Source organism: Eubalaena glacialis, chromosome 1 (genome assembly GCF_028564815.1).
Source record: "Eubalaena glacialis isolate mEubGla1 chromosome 1, mEubGla1.1.hap2.+ XY, whole genome shotgun sequence".
NCBI lineage: Eukaryota > Metazoa > Chordata > Mammalia > Artiodactyla > Balaenidae > Eubalaena > Eubalaena glacialis.
In genome coordinates, this window is record NC_083716.1 from 30736074 (window position 1) to 30750589 (window position 14516).

The 14516-nt window shown below is 51.5% G+C and overlaps 1 protein-coding gene across 3 annotated transcripts in view; it reads left to right on the top strand.

The window, feature by feature from the left end:
• The window catches only part of CRTAC1 (cartilage acidic protein 1), a 155336-nt gene that overhangs the window by 130907 nt on the left and 9913 nt on the right, over positions 1 to 14516 (top strand). For 2 of the 3 annotated variants that reach the window (XM_061209115.1, XM_061209266.1), the window contains 3 exons: positions 202 to 244; positions 2804 to 2947; positions 3772 to 4047. In XM_061209115.1, the coding sequence (XP_061065098.1) occupies positions 202 to 244; positions 2804 to 2947; positions 3772 to 3803 (219 nt within the window). In that variant the 3' untranslated portion in view covers positions 3804 to 4047. Of the gene's footprint in view, positions 1 to 201; positions 245 to 2803; positions 2948 to 3771; positions 4048 to 14516 lie in introns of those variants that run through there. The other variant, XM_061209193.1, reaches the window with a different exon arrangement.

Genomic DNA, 14516 nt, shown 5'->3' on the forward strand with positions numbered 1-14516 from the left:
TGTTCTTGGCCTCCCCGCCCAGTCTCCTATTCTCAGCGCAAGGGAAGGGGCCTGGCAGGGAGGGGATCTCCCAGGCGCAGAGCTGAGAGCAGCCCTCATTCTGGGGTCAGGGTGACAGCTGCTCTGCGGCTGTAACTAGGAGGGGACCTGAGATGGGATCTTCTCAACTCACTACTGTCTCTGCTTCTGCCTACCTTGCAGTGCGGCCAAGGATTCTCCCAGCAGGAAAATGGCCATTGCATGGGTGAGTTGCCTGCCGGTACCAGGGGACAAGGCAGAGGCCGGAATCTCACTGGGGAATGTCAGCCTGGGCCCTGGCAAGGCTCAGGTTGCAGACAAGGGGCGGAAGGGTGAGGAGGCGAATGTGTTGTTTGCCCCTGAGGCTTCAGATGCCAAGACAACCGCCAGGTGACTCGGCAAGGTGGGAGTGATGGTAGTGACCAGCAGCTCTGGGAATTGGCAGTGCTTCCCTGCCATGCATACAGAGAGAATGAGCATGGGGAGGAGACACACAACCACCTGGTCAGAGCTCACAGGGAGGCCTGGCTCCCAGGGGGCCGTGGTGGCTAGGGCGGGCACGTATCCTCCTTCCAACAGAGCAGCAAGCAAGGGGGCCGGTGAGCAAGGGTGGGCATGGCTGGGGGACACTGGAGCAAACCAGGGTGTAGCATGTGGTCACAGTACAGAAGGGAAATTGCAGCCTTGTGCAGTACTGGGGGGCAGGTAACTGCAGCACGGCCAGGCTCGTGAGGCAGCTCTGTGAGGGTCCAGGGACCTTCTAAAAGTCCCCCGAGGGTCTGGAATGGGCAAGGGGCAGCCTAGAGGCTCAGCACCCAGAAGGTCTTCAACCCAATGTCTTCCATCCCAGTGACCAGCAATGAGGGGTCAGGCCAAGGACTCCACCTGCCCTTTAGATGCTCAGGCAGCTTTCTTCCCAAGTCCCCTCTGCACATACTCATCAGCCCCAGGTGAATGCGTTTACTACTGAGATGCAAGAGTAGACAAGAAGGACGCAGTCCCTGCCCTCATGGAGCTTAGAGCCAATGGGAGGGGCACACAAGTAAACAGCGATGACCACACAGCCTGAGCGGGGCTGGGGTGGGGGAGGGGAGGGGACTGTGGGAGCACAAAGGTGGGGTCTTAAACCAGTCTAGGGAGGGTCCAAGAAGGTGTCCCAGAGAAAGTAAGGTGTGAGTTGAGACCTGAAGGGTGATGAGGAATTCGCCCGGCAGAGGGGAAATAGTGTTCCAGTGGAGGGCGCTGCATGGGCAAAGGACCACAAGTGCGAAGTGGAAGAGGATGGCTCGAAGGGTGGCTTAAGGAGGAAATTAGTCTCCTCTGCTCTTCATGTCCGCTCTGTAGCCACTCTAAACAGACAGTGCACGTACACAGAAATTCCAGCACCTTCCCCATGTGCTGGGCAGACCCCGTGACATCCCCAGTGCAGCCGCCTCTTCCTTTCACCATCCAGCAGACATCTGTGTGCGTCCTACATAGCACCCCGCGCAGGGAGCTGGGGGTGCAGGCCAAGCACCTGCCCTGGAGGGGCGTCCGCTCTAGTCTGGGAGACAGGCCACAAACATGTGACCCAAACGCTGGACGAGATGAGTTAAGAAACCTCCAAGCAAGGTGCTCTCTGAAGACTCTTCTAGGTGGCGTGGACAGGGGGAGGATCTTTGAGCTGAGACCTGAAGGATGAGAAGGGTCCAGGCACAGAAAGACTGGAGGGAGGAGCTTTCCTGGCAGAGGGAAGAGCGGGAGAAAGGACCGGGATACAGGAAAAAGGCTTGGTGTGGCAAAGGGACAGGAAGGAGGCCAGTGTGCCAGGAGAGGATGGACGAACCAAACGCCAAGTTAAGGAGGGTCTTGAGGCCCTAGAAAGGTGTCTGGACTTTGCGCTCAGGGCCCTTTGCAGTTAAGCAGGAGAGTATAGGCCAAACCAGCAGACATGGGACACATAATCAACTGAGCAAGGAACCACCTGGGAGCCATCTTTGTTAAGGGCAAAATAAGCCGCTCATGACACTGGAGGATACAGAAAAGACAGGACTATCTTGATTGTTCTGAAGGAGTGAGGGAGGCTGGATGGGGTAAAAAACATGTGGTTCACATTTTCAAAAGATCACCTGGTTGCTGAATTGCAGATAGAATTGGAGGGAGGGGGGAGGCCAGGAGGGAGGCAGCTGCAGAAATCCAGGCAAGAGCTGCTGGTGGTTGGGGACAGGCTGGTGGCAGAGGAGTGAGAAGGAGGTGGCCAAATGGGAGAGGTACTGTGGGGGCAGAACTGACAGGATCTGTTGTTAAATTGCCTGAAGAGGTAAGGCAACCGGAGGAATCGGGGATCACTCCGATGTCTGCTTGAGCAGCCAAGTGACTGACGGTGGCATTGATTGAGTTGGGGAAGATGGGAACAGGGGGCAGAAAAGGCTTGAGGGCCAGGGGGATCTAGAGTTCCATTTGGACCTAGTAAGTTTGAGATGCATGGTAGACAGATTCACAAGTCTGGAGCCCGAGGGAGAGGTCATGGCTGGAGTTGGAAAGTCTGGAATCATCCATATATGAAGGGACCACCTAGAGAAAGTGTGGTAGATAGAAGAGAAGACCCCGGACCAAGCCTGAGTGCCCCCCACGTGTAGAGGTCAAGTACAGGAGGAGCCAGCCAAGGGGACTGAAGCGAGGAAGTTGAGGACTAGAGAGAAGAAAGGACATGCCCAAGGTCACAGCGGGGGAGGGGCGGGCAGCAGAGCCTGAGCAAGGATCCACTGCCCACAGCCCCCAGTGAGTTGCTCCCCTTGCCTTTCAGACACCAACGAATGCATCCAGTTCCCATTCGTGTGCCCTCGAGACAAGCCCGTGTGTGTTAACACGTACGGAAGCTACAGGTGCCGGACCAACAAGAGATGCAGTCGGGGCTACGAGCCCAACGAGGACGGCACAGCCTGTGTGGGTGAGTGGAGCCCCCGCCATGGTCCAGTAGCAAAGGCAACTTGCCTTCCACTGGGGAGCTCTGGGAGGCCCCAGATCCAGGTCCCCAGCCCCTGCCTTCCCCTGGCTGGAGGGAGTCTCCCTAGACCCTCGTGGGGTCTCCAAGGAAGACCATAACAGAGGCTTGGAGAAGCCCTACCACTACTGCCATCATCTGAAGGGCCCCTGGGGTGCTGTGTCCTGGCCAGAGGCTATTGCTCTTCTTGTTTCTCCCCTTCTCACATTTCCTAAAGCTAATGTTCCTACCTTAAGTTCAGCCCACCTTTTCCTACCTGGGATATAGACTAACTCCTACTACTCACCTTTGTCTGAATTTCTGAACTGCTATTTGTCTTCTTCCTCCCAAACGCTTCCCCACACCCACCCCCCACACCCACCCCCTTTCTCTTTTTCCCATTTTCTATCTCTCTGCCCCATGCTTTTTGCAGCTCAAGTGGCCTTTTTAGGTGGGTATCCTTCTGCCGCCTTTAGAATCTCTGAGCCTCTCTCTTGGGCCTCATCTCTTTCTCTAGGCCTTGGACTTTGCCTTCAGTTATATGCACTTTAAATTCCATCAATAAAGGAAAAAACAAAAACAAAACTAACAACCTTTGTGGCAAACTAAATCTCTCCCACTGCCTGTCTCTCTCTCCACGCCCAGTAGACTCTGCTGCGCGCTCCCTCTGAATGGACAGCGGGGGTGGCCATCTTTGAAAAGGGAAGTGTGGGAGATATTTGTGTCACCTTAGTTGTTTGTGAAGCCTTTCTTTGCATGCTTTCTGAGAACATGTTTTTTACCCCATCCAGCCTCCCTCACTCCTTCAGAAGAATCAAGATAGTCCTGTCTTTTCTGTATCCTCCAGTGTCATGAGCGGCTTATTTTGCCCTTAACAAAGATGGCTCCCAGGCGGTTCCTTGCTCAGTTGATTATGTGTCCCATGTCTGCTGGTTTGGCCTATGCTGTTTCTGCTCTGCGGGCCCTGACTGCCTGTGGTAGAGACAGCCATATTGGGGTTGGTGGTCATGATGGGAGAGGGAAAGGGTGGCCCTTTGGGACTCTTGATAAAAATGTTAAAGTTTGAACTTGCTAAGTCTTCCAGCCTCTTTCTGGAGAAATCATGCCAATAAACTCTCTGCTGGGTATTAGTGTCTAGCTAGTGAAAAAAAAATGTGTCTGAGGCAAGTAGAGCTGGTTGGAATGCTGAATTAGCAGCAGCCCTTCCATCACATGGCCCTTGGAAAGCAACTCATGAGATAGTGTCTGCCCCAGGCATAAGCAGTGGTTGGGTTCGTGCACCAGTGTTCACGTGTTGGGGACTGGGGTTTGGACCAGGTAAGGGATGTGGGATGAGCAAGGGACAGACATGGAGTGCTCTGAGGAAGTCACTTCTCCACTCTGGGCCTCAGTTTCCCTCATCTAAATGACAGGAGAGTTGAGCCTAAGGGCTCTTTCCTTTCTAAGACCCCTTAATTTGTGGATGGACATAGGCATGGCTAGTGTCAGGTTACCCTGATTTCTAGAAAGAACCTTGCAATTTGGTCTCCCCTGCAATATTCTTGGAAACCTGGAAGCTCCTGGAAGCTTCACCTGTGGGAATGATGTAACACCTTAGAATGCTTTCATGACAAGCTTCAGTAGAGAAGGTGCGTTATAAATCACAGATCTATTCTTTATGGGGAGAAAAGGCACCCCAAGATATAATAAAATCACACTTAAGAATGCACCAAGCCTTTTAAAAATATATTTAACAAAAAAAACTACCATTTTCTGATATAATAATAATATGCCCCATAAATCACAAACTATTAATTCCTCATAGCTAGTGCTGTTTTTACACTCAGAATAGGAGCTTAAATGAAAAGTTTTAAAATAAAAACAGCTACAGTTTCACAGAAAACGTACACCCACTTAAAAATCACTCCACTTCTGGGAAGCCCACTCCTGTGTGCTGACATGGAATTAAAGATCTGAAAGGGCCCCAGAGATGAGGCTCAGAGAGGTGAAGTGATCTGCCCAAGGTCACGAGCCAGCTGGTCCCCGAGCCAAAGCTGGAGCCCTCTGCCACCACCCCCATCTTGTCAGGGGGGTAACAGACAGTGCTGTCACCATTCAGACTATTCCCTCGTCATTCTGGAAGATGCTGCCTTTTTAGAAAAGAACAAGTGGATCTAAGATAGTGAGATAAGTAAAACCCAAAGCCCACAGAGACGATGGTTCCAAAGGCAATGGTAAATAACAAGATAACAGTGTCCATTGATTGGCTGCACACACAACACGAGAAATAAGGGATAAGACAGCTAGTGTGACAGCCTGACAAGGACATCAGGAGATCCGAGGTGACAGCAAACTTCAGAGGATGCCTCATAAGTAATAACCATGAATTCCTGCACACTGAGTTTCTTATAACTGGGTATATTTGTGTGGTTTTACCCTACTTGGTGGGTGGGGCCAGGTGAGTTAAAAGAGGAGTTCAAAATCCCTCCAGCTGCTAAGAGCACAGCTACAATATCCTGACTCCAGGGTAAGAAGGCTTTCCGTTAGATTCATTCTTTCATTCATTCAGTCTTTCAACAAATATTGGTTGAGCACCTATTATGTGCCAGGTACTGAGCTAGGCTCTGGGCGTGCAATGGTAAGTGAAGGTGACTTGGTTGCTGTCCCCATATTGCCTTCCTCCAGCCAGATGGAGGAGCCCAGGGCACGGGATGGGAACGGGACTCAGAGAGGCTTTCTAAAAAGGCTAGCTAAATTCTTGGATTGCTGTACCAGAAAGCTAGCTCTCTGCATTCGTTCATGTATTTATTCAACAAGCATTTACTGAGAACCTCCCTCCCGTGTGACAAGCACTGGTCCCTCCCATGAGGACCATGACAATGAGGGCATCAAGTTCCCTGCCCCCAAGATGCTTGTGTTGGAAGAAATACGAGGCTAAAGATACAGAGGACAGGCAGGTACAGAACCAACTCAGCATCACCTGCCCCCGAATAACAAGACCTCCCCAGTGGGCCAGGAGCCCAGGCTTTCCAAGCCCAATGCCTCAGTCCAGTGTGTTTACTGGCCTGTGCTGAATCAGCCACGGATGGGTGGGCACAGAGCCGCACCCAAGCTAGCCAGGCTCAAGGTCACTCTTTCTTCTAATTCCTCTTGCCCTGAGGCCCATGGGTGCCCAAACCCTTGCCTTTCCCTTATGAGCACAGACAATTCAGTCTTTTCTTTGTCTGCTAGCCCCACTCAGGCTCCTGACATCTTTGTTGGCTTCTGCTGGACCTGAGTTTGTAACAGAAATAGCAAATGCCTTCAGGGGCTGACAAGTAATGGAATGGGCTATAAGGGATTATGCACATGGGGAGCTGGAGCCGCTGAAGGGGGCAGCCCTTACTCACTCTAGCAGAGCAGGAAGATGGGCCAGCATGGCCAGAACTTCCCATTTTTCAAGAAAAGCCAAGTAATAATACTACCATTTTTACTCTGCCCAAGAATGCTCCTCTTCCCAGGAATGTACCCCTTAAAATGACAATAATAGCTTCCATTTAGTGAGCTCAGCTTGTCTGGGTCAGCTCTAAACTAAATAGGAATCAACTTGTTGAATCCTCACAACAATCCCCGGAGGGAAGTGCTGTAATCATCCCAGTTTTACCGAGACGCATGCGGCTGGAACGGGACAGAGGAAGGACTCTGTCAGGGCAGTCTGTCCCCAGCCTGTGCTCTTCCTTCTCCATTCGGGCTGGCTGGCTGGTTACACAACAGCACCGTCTCTCACGCTGCCCAGGCTCAAGGGGTGGGGTGAGTAGAAGAAATGGAGTCCCTGGAGGCCCAGGATCTGAGACAGTCTCCCCACAGTGACATTCAAGCTGCGAGAAGAAATGGCAGTACCTGTGTCGAGTCCCCTCACCAGGCACAGAATTGTGAATCACCCACGTGACCTCTTCAAGCATCTACTCAGCTGCCAGCCCTGTTCTGGGGAGGTGCCATTCTGAGGGCCAGGAGTTTGATTTTGTGTCACTCTGGCTGCTATGGCCCCCTCCCAGGGTCTGGGCTTCGCACCCTGACTGGCGCCCGCCACTGGACTGCAGCTCAAGCAGGGATTCCACTCCCGCCTCTGAACAGGACCCTTGGTCATCATTCCAGAGTCACATGGAGACAGGAGGACGAACGCTTCTTTTTCTCAGGGAGCCAGCTGGGTTTTTCCAGCAGATTCCAGAATGATACCCGCCCCCCCCCAGACTCTCAGCCCAGGAGGCAAGCCTAGTCCCTCCCCTTCTCTCCCTCCCCGGGGTCAGCCACCATCTCTCTCCTTTGGTGTGGACCAGACCCCAGCCATGTCCTGTCAGGGGCTGATGTTGCTTGCATCTCCTTAACAGCAGGCACATCCTAGAAGGAGGAGGAAGGAGGGCGAGAGAACACAGGCTGGTTAACTCCACAGATAATGCCAACCCCCTCTTTCAGCGCTTGTTCTCTGAAGTGGTCGAAGGGTAGGCCATCAGAGAACAATGAGAAGCAAGAAGAAAAAACCCTCCTCGGGGAAGGGAGCTAACATTTACAGAATGCCTGCCGTGTGCCCAAAACTGTACACCTCCATTAATCCCCATACCCATCCTAGGGGATAAATGCTATTATTCTATTTTATGACCAAAGAAACTGAGGCTTAGAAACAATAAGTTACCCAAGGTCACACGGCTCGTTAAGTAACTGACACCTGGGCAGATTACTTAACCAGGTATCACTCGGCATACACCAGACACCTACTATGTGCCAGGCATGGTTCTAGTGGCTTGGAATGTACATCTGTGAACATCACCGGCAAAGATTCCCGAAAGCCCTGGTGACATATGGCAGGCACTCAACAACATAATAAGTAAAGTATATAGTATGTTACAAGTTAGGTGGGAAGCAGGAAGCAGCATTAAGGCAAATCGGGAGCACTGAGATAGGCAGAATGCCATTCTAAATAAGGTGGCTCAGGGTAGGCCTTGCTGAGAAAGAGGCATTTGAGGTAGGTGAGCTGTGTTTGAGCCTCAGTTTTCTTATCTGTAAAATGGGGATAATACCTACCACACAAAGTTTTTACATTAAACAAGATGATATAAAATACTTGACATAGGGCCGGGCTGGCACCTAGTAAGCCCCCAATAAATCAGAAATGTTATCAATATTACTAAGTAGCAAAGTTCAGGATGGAGCCTAGATCTATTCAGTGCCAAATCTCATGTGGCTCCCAGCACAGCCTGCCGTGGCCCAGGTCACCGGGAGCCTGCAGTGTGGGAGATTTAGAAGACATTGGCCGCCCACGGAGAGCTGAAGCAATCTCAGGACCAAAAATGGCCATGAGGGAGCAGACCAAACCTTCCCGGGGCCTGGGCCGTGCTGAAGTGTTCAACTTCGTTCTCACGAGGTGCCATTTCCCAAGAGAATACTCATAAAATGCGGTAAAGCCAGCAGGGAGGGCGTGGCTCTGACTGAGCTGCACAGAGCAGGAGTCACCAGGAGCTAGTGAGCTGGCCCAGGGATTCGCTCCCGACCAGCACGGAATCCTAGATCATTAAATACAGAGGCACCTGAGACGTCATCTAGTTCTGCCCCATCCTTCTCAGATGTGGAAACGGAGGCCCAAAAATGAGCAGTGACTTTCCTGAGGACCACAGCCTAATTGGGAATCTGACTCCTGCCTGGGACTCCTTGCCTCACTCTGCCTCCTTCTCCAGAAAACTCAAAGTATTTCAGAAGCACAGTTGCATCAAGCATTTTAGAAATATGGGGGCCAGTGCTTGTCCTTTCTATCATGCTGACACAGAATCAGAGTCAGGGGAAGTGCCCACCAAGTGAATCCAGGCACCGTGCTTGGACTGTGGAACACAGCCAGGACGAGAGAGCCAGGGGGAGGTACCAGGTGCCGAGAGGGTCCCGATCAGCTGAGAGAGGCTGCAGACAGGGTCAGGAGCATAGGGGATGAGGCTGGGGACAGAAGGAGAATCTGTGTCACCCCTTCCCAGGAAGTCCTGCCCAGAATCTCATGACCTCAGCACGCCTGCCCACCTGCCTTCCAGAAGGGGCCCAGAATAATTCCCGTAAAGGTAATTCACTGTCCTTCATGGCCAGACCCAGAGGAGTCACGAAGGATTTATCCCCCAGAATCATTTAACACCCCCCGCAAAAAGGTCTAAGGGCTGACTTTCCTCCCCCAGCCCAGACCTGCATGCGGAGCTCCAGGGAAGGGACAAAAGCACAGTCACGTTCCCCCACTGCTCGTGGGGACAAGCAGAGGGACACGCTTAGGCCGAAAGGAGGAAGGCAAACCCCACATACACCTTCTCTGCACTTTCCAGTCCCCAAGCTCAAGATGTATAGGCCTTGAAGGCAGACACAGGGAGGACAGTGGGAGAAGGAAGCCGGGAGCTCGCAAAGCTTCACCCAGGGCAGAAGGTGTCTCGGGTGTCAAAGACCACATTCTTTCTTACAGAGCTGATCCCCAAACCCTGCAGCCCTCCCTCCCTCCTTCTTTCCTTCCATCTCTCCTTAAAATTCTCTCTTCACCCTGAGACTCTGGGATCAGATGGACTCAGGCTTGAATCCCAGGCGCCGCACCAACGCACTCCGCAGTGGCCTTAAACAAGCGGCTTCACCTCTCCGAGACTCAGTGTCTTCATCCCCTGCAGATGGAGGCATAACCTCATAGAGCTTTTGTGAGGCTTCGTCGAGGTAGAGCGTATAAGGTGCTCAGTACACTGCCCAGATTGTTAAAATGCAGATATGATTATGAGATCTGTTCCAGGCCCTTTAACCTCCTGCTTTCACTTCTAGCAGTGCCTGATTTTACAACAATCCATAAGTCATTAACTGGGACGATGTTAGACCTATAAGAATCTTTCCCAACGAGACACAACCATCACTCACAGTTATAAATGCGGAGTTCATTTGGGGACCGGCCTACACAGCATCTTCCCTTTGAAGAGCTCCAGTCCTGTATTTTGATCTGCACTGGGGAGCACAGGGCCGATCAGTATCCATCCATTCACCTGCTTCTCCACGGTCTGCGAGCATCCGTCTCAAGCCAGGCAGCCCTCTCCCTCACCTCTGATCCATCAGTCATCTCCCTATACACATCTTCCCTGTATCCATCCACTTATCCGTCCATCCATCCACCTATCCATCCACCCATGGTACTTCACCCTCTAGGATCCCAGGGCCAGACTTTCCGGGCAAAGCACTCAGCCCCACAAGGATTTACCACCTCAAAATAAGGGTGCCCAGGAGCACCAGGCAGGGGCTGAGTGGGGTCAGGATGTACACTTCCTCCCCTTCCCTCCCCTGCCAGGTGGAGATCATGAGCAGAGCCACAAGATCACGGCCAGGGCAACGTTATTAAAGCTGCCCAGTGCAGGGGATGGCCTGGGGTCACCCTTTAATTGAGTTACTCAGTGACCACTTACCTGTCTGTGTCTGCATCTGCCTAAGCTGCTTCTCAGTGGCACGTTGCCCCAAGGGCCTGAGGATCTCACGTCTGTATGTTCTTGTCTCTTCCTGCCAGCCTGTGATGGGCTGCACTTCTCGTTCACCTGCCAAGGGTGAGGCACTGCACCAGGCACTTGGGGTGGGGGAGGGAGGTGGTAGAAATAAGTAAGACAAGATCCCCGCCCCCCCCCAAGAGTTCGAGAGGAACTGGGACAGGAGGAAGGCCATCACCACCACAAGGTCTTGTAAGCTGTGTACAACATTTCGCCTTCTAGGGCCTTGCTCAGCACAGCTCTCAGGTGGTAGCTGGTCCCCAATCACTTTTCCATTACAGAAATCGATAACTTGAATTACTCCAGAATAACTAGCCCCTTCGTGCCCCTGCAAATCTAATTTTTCTGTGTCTGCATTTGCCCACATGCTTCTCTCTGAGCCTGAAATCTGTCTTCATGAGTCAATCCAGGCAGAACGGAACCTTTTGTCTGACTGTGACACACAGTGGCAGAATGAGAGACGGATTTGGGGTCGGAGACTTAGGTTCAAGCTTTCGCTCTGACACTAACTAGCTATGGGCGCTCGTGAAGCCACTTAACCATCTAGTTTCCTCATCTATAAAATGAGAATTCAAATATAACCACCCACAAGAGTGTTAAAGAGCAAAATGGAATAATACTGTACAGGAGTTCCTCGCATATATTAGGGGATCAGTGAACCCTTGGATTTTGCTTGTTCTTTGCAAGAATCTGGAACCTGGCTATAAATCTACATCATGAGGCCACAGTATAATGAGATCCTAGTGTAACTCCAGCAATAACAATATCTTACATTGGAGAAACAGATTATCATTTACAAAGATGCCTTCTCACAACGCTCTCATTTTGCAAATGACAAGCTAAGACTCAGCGTGGTTAAGCAATTGACCAGGGGTCTGTGGACCGGTGCAGCTTTCTGAGCCCCTCCATGCTCTTCCGCCTCCTCCATCATCCCTGTCAAAACCACGAGTCCCTGTGCAGCTCCGGGACGCTAAGTTCTGCTGTCCAGCAGATGCTGAAGTGACAGGCCCTTTAAATAGCCTCTTAGAGGAAGAGCTGTGCCTGGCTCTTTCATGCCTCTTAGAGGAAGAGCTGTGCCTGGCTATTTCATGCCAGGCACATTCGTGGCCAGTTTCTCACCGGCTCCTCAAAACCAGTTGTTCTTAACCTTTTGGGGGGGCCACATATCCCTTTGAGAATCTGCTGAAAGCTGTGGATTCTCTTCCCCAGTTAAAGGTGCATCATTCTGCATACAAGGGCAAGGGGTCAAGATTAAGAGCTCCTGGCGTAAACCTGGGCTGTTCTAAGATTTTCTTAGGTACCAGGGACCTTCTTTTTTAAATGCCCCACCCCTCATCATATCAAATATTTCCATATACATCCGCAACCCGCACTAAATCACACAGACACAGACACACACACACACACACACACACGACTCGAGTTAAATTGCAGTTGACTGTTTGACATAATGTTACATTTTGTAGATATGTAATAAAACATTAATTTCAGTTTTGTGCTTTCTTTTCCTATTTTGAAGCCAATGAACCTTCTTGGTAAATTTCATTGAAATGTATCATACTTATAGAAAATATGCAAATCTTAAGTGTACAGCTCCGTGAGTGCTCTGAAAGTGAGCACACCTATGTAACTGCTGGAGAAACAGCTCATGAGGAGTCCCCAGAGGCCCCCCGGCCCCCTTCCACTCGCTGCCCCCCACCCCAGGGCAGCCGCTATCCTGACTGCTAACACCATAGATTAGTTTTGCCTGTATTAGAATGTGTTATAAGTGCAATCATAGAGTTCATACTCATTTTGTGTCCGGCTGAATTCATGGAACCAATCAACTTTTCCATTCAGGTCTCAGATATCTTCAGAGGCCTGTGAAAAGCTCATAGGCTCTAGGTACCGTCGAAACCAGGGGTTCTCAACCTTGCCTTCACACTAGAATCTCTCGGGGAAATTTTAAAACTCCTGATGCCCAGGCTGTACCCCAGGACAATGAAATCAGAATCCCTGGGGACAGGACCAGGCGTCAGTGGTTTTTCTTGCTCCCCAGATAACTTTGATTACGACCAAGGATGAGAAGCACAGGTCAAGGCAATTCTGTAAAGTATTAGTATCCCGATTTTACAGCTGGGGAAACTAAAGCTCCAGGTCTTTCCACCATATGCAACTGTCATGAAGCCGGAGCTCCAATTCAGGTCTGACTTGGGGTGCTCTTTGCATTGCCTTCACCCATGGTGAACAATAAAGCCAAAACCAGGTGTGGGTGCCTCCTGCCAGACACCTCGGCACTGTAAGTCCTTCCAGAGCTATGGAGAAGGGAGGTCGGGTTTCCCAGGCTGCAAGACCCCCAGGAGAAAGGCAGCACCCCAGTGGCTGGCCATAGGGAGAAAGAGTCACCACAGACTGGACTCCATCTTTGCCCCGTGCCACTCTGGAAGTCACAGAAAAGTCCTTGCAGGTGGGAGCAGCTGCTTGTTTGGGGGTCGCAGAGAAGTTTCCCAGCAGCTGAGATGCTCTGGCCCAATCTGCTTTGATTTGGGGGGTGCAGTGCAAGATGCCACCACTCGGTGGCACCACGAGCTTCTGTAAACCCTGTGGTTTTCGCACACACCCCTGCCTTTGGCCAAAGGAAGCCAGAAAGCAGAGTCAGGGGACAGTGATGGGGGAGCAGCAGTCCAGAGCTGCCTGGGGGTTCCTCTGCTCCTGGGGCCTGATGGGGCCTGTCTCTGGCTGGCAAGGAGGTTGCAGGGATATGGCTGCCACTTCCCCCATAACTGAGCCAGCAGAGGAAAGCCAGGCAGAGAAGCCACGCCTCAGCCGGCTTCTCCCCTCACTGCCCTTCACCAAGCTGCCCCTGTGGGCCCCGCATGCCCATGAGGAGCCCAACCACCCACACTCCCGTGATGCCCTGGGCTTGAAGGTACCAGACCTCCCTTGGAGCCCAGGCACAGCTCCAAGTCCTTCCCTGGGTTATCTGCCAAATCCTCACCCTAGGATGGCTGAGGGGGTCTCTGAAGCTGGTATCGTTTTCCCCACAGTTTGGAGTCAGACTGTCTGGATTCAAAGCCAAGCTCTGCCACTTTCTACTTGTATAGTTTTGGGCAAGTTACTTAACTTCTGTGAGCCTCAGTCTTTTCATCTGTAAAGTGGGAATAATAGTCCACACCACAGAGGGTCGTTGTGAGGATTGAATGATGAATTATGTAGAGTCTTAGCCTAGTGCCTGGCACATACTCAGTGCTAAATAAATGTTAGCTACTATTGTTTGTTTATTATTACTACTACTAATAATGTTGCAAACAGGACAGACAAAATGAACCTACCCGCATGTTAAGAACAGCCTCCATTGTGACAACCCACCCACACCCCAGGTTTCAGCAGAGTCAGCAAGTCCAGCTGCCCCTTAGGAGCAGAAAGTACAAGCAGGGAAGCCATGCAGGGTCCTGTTCAGAGAGGGCCCCCCCAGACCCCCACTCAGAGGTGGAGCCATTGTCCCCACGGTCTGGTGGGATCCTCTCTTGGCCCACAGACCTGAATGTGTGACCCCGGCCATCCTACACCCTCGGGCAACTTCCATTTGGGTGTCATCCCCAAAGTGTCAGAGTGAGCACTGGGTCAGGAGATGACCTTGGTTCTAAACCTGGCACTGTCATCAACCAGCTGTGTGACCTAGGGCAAGTCACTCACCCTCTCTGGGCCTCCATTCTGCCTCACTTAGATGACTTTAAATGCCCTCCCACACCTGTGCCACATGGTTTTAGCAAAGTATCTGGCACACAGTAGGTGCTCATTAAATGTTATTTAGTTTTATAAAAGCCAAGACACAACTCTACTAGGTTCCAACACCCGCATAGTTCTCTTTAGAACTGAGTGACCTGTGTGATCCAACCCCGAACAGATATGAGCTCAAGAAACGGGTATTTAATTAATCCATGACTTGATTTTGACCTGGCTTTCAGTCCAACCTGTTCCCCCCACCTAAGGATCCCAGGGCCGCATAAAGGCTCCAGATTAGGGACGCAGAGTGTCTGCCTCCCACTAGACTGCAAGCTCCAAGAAGA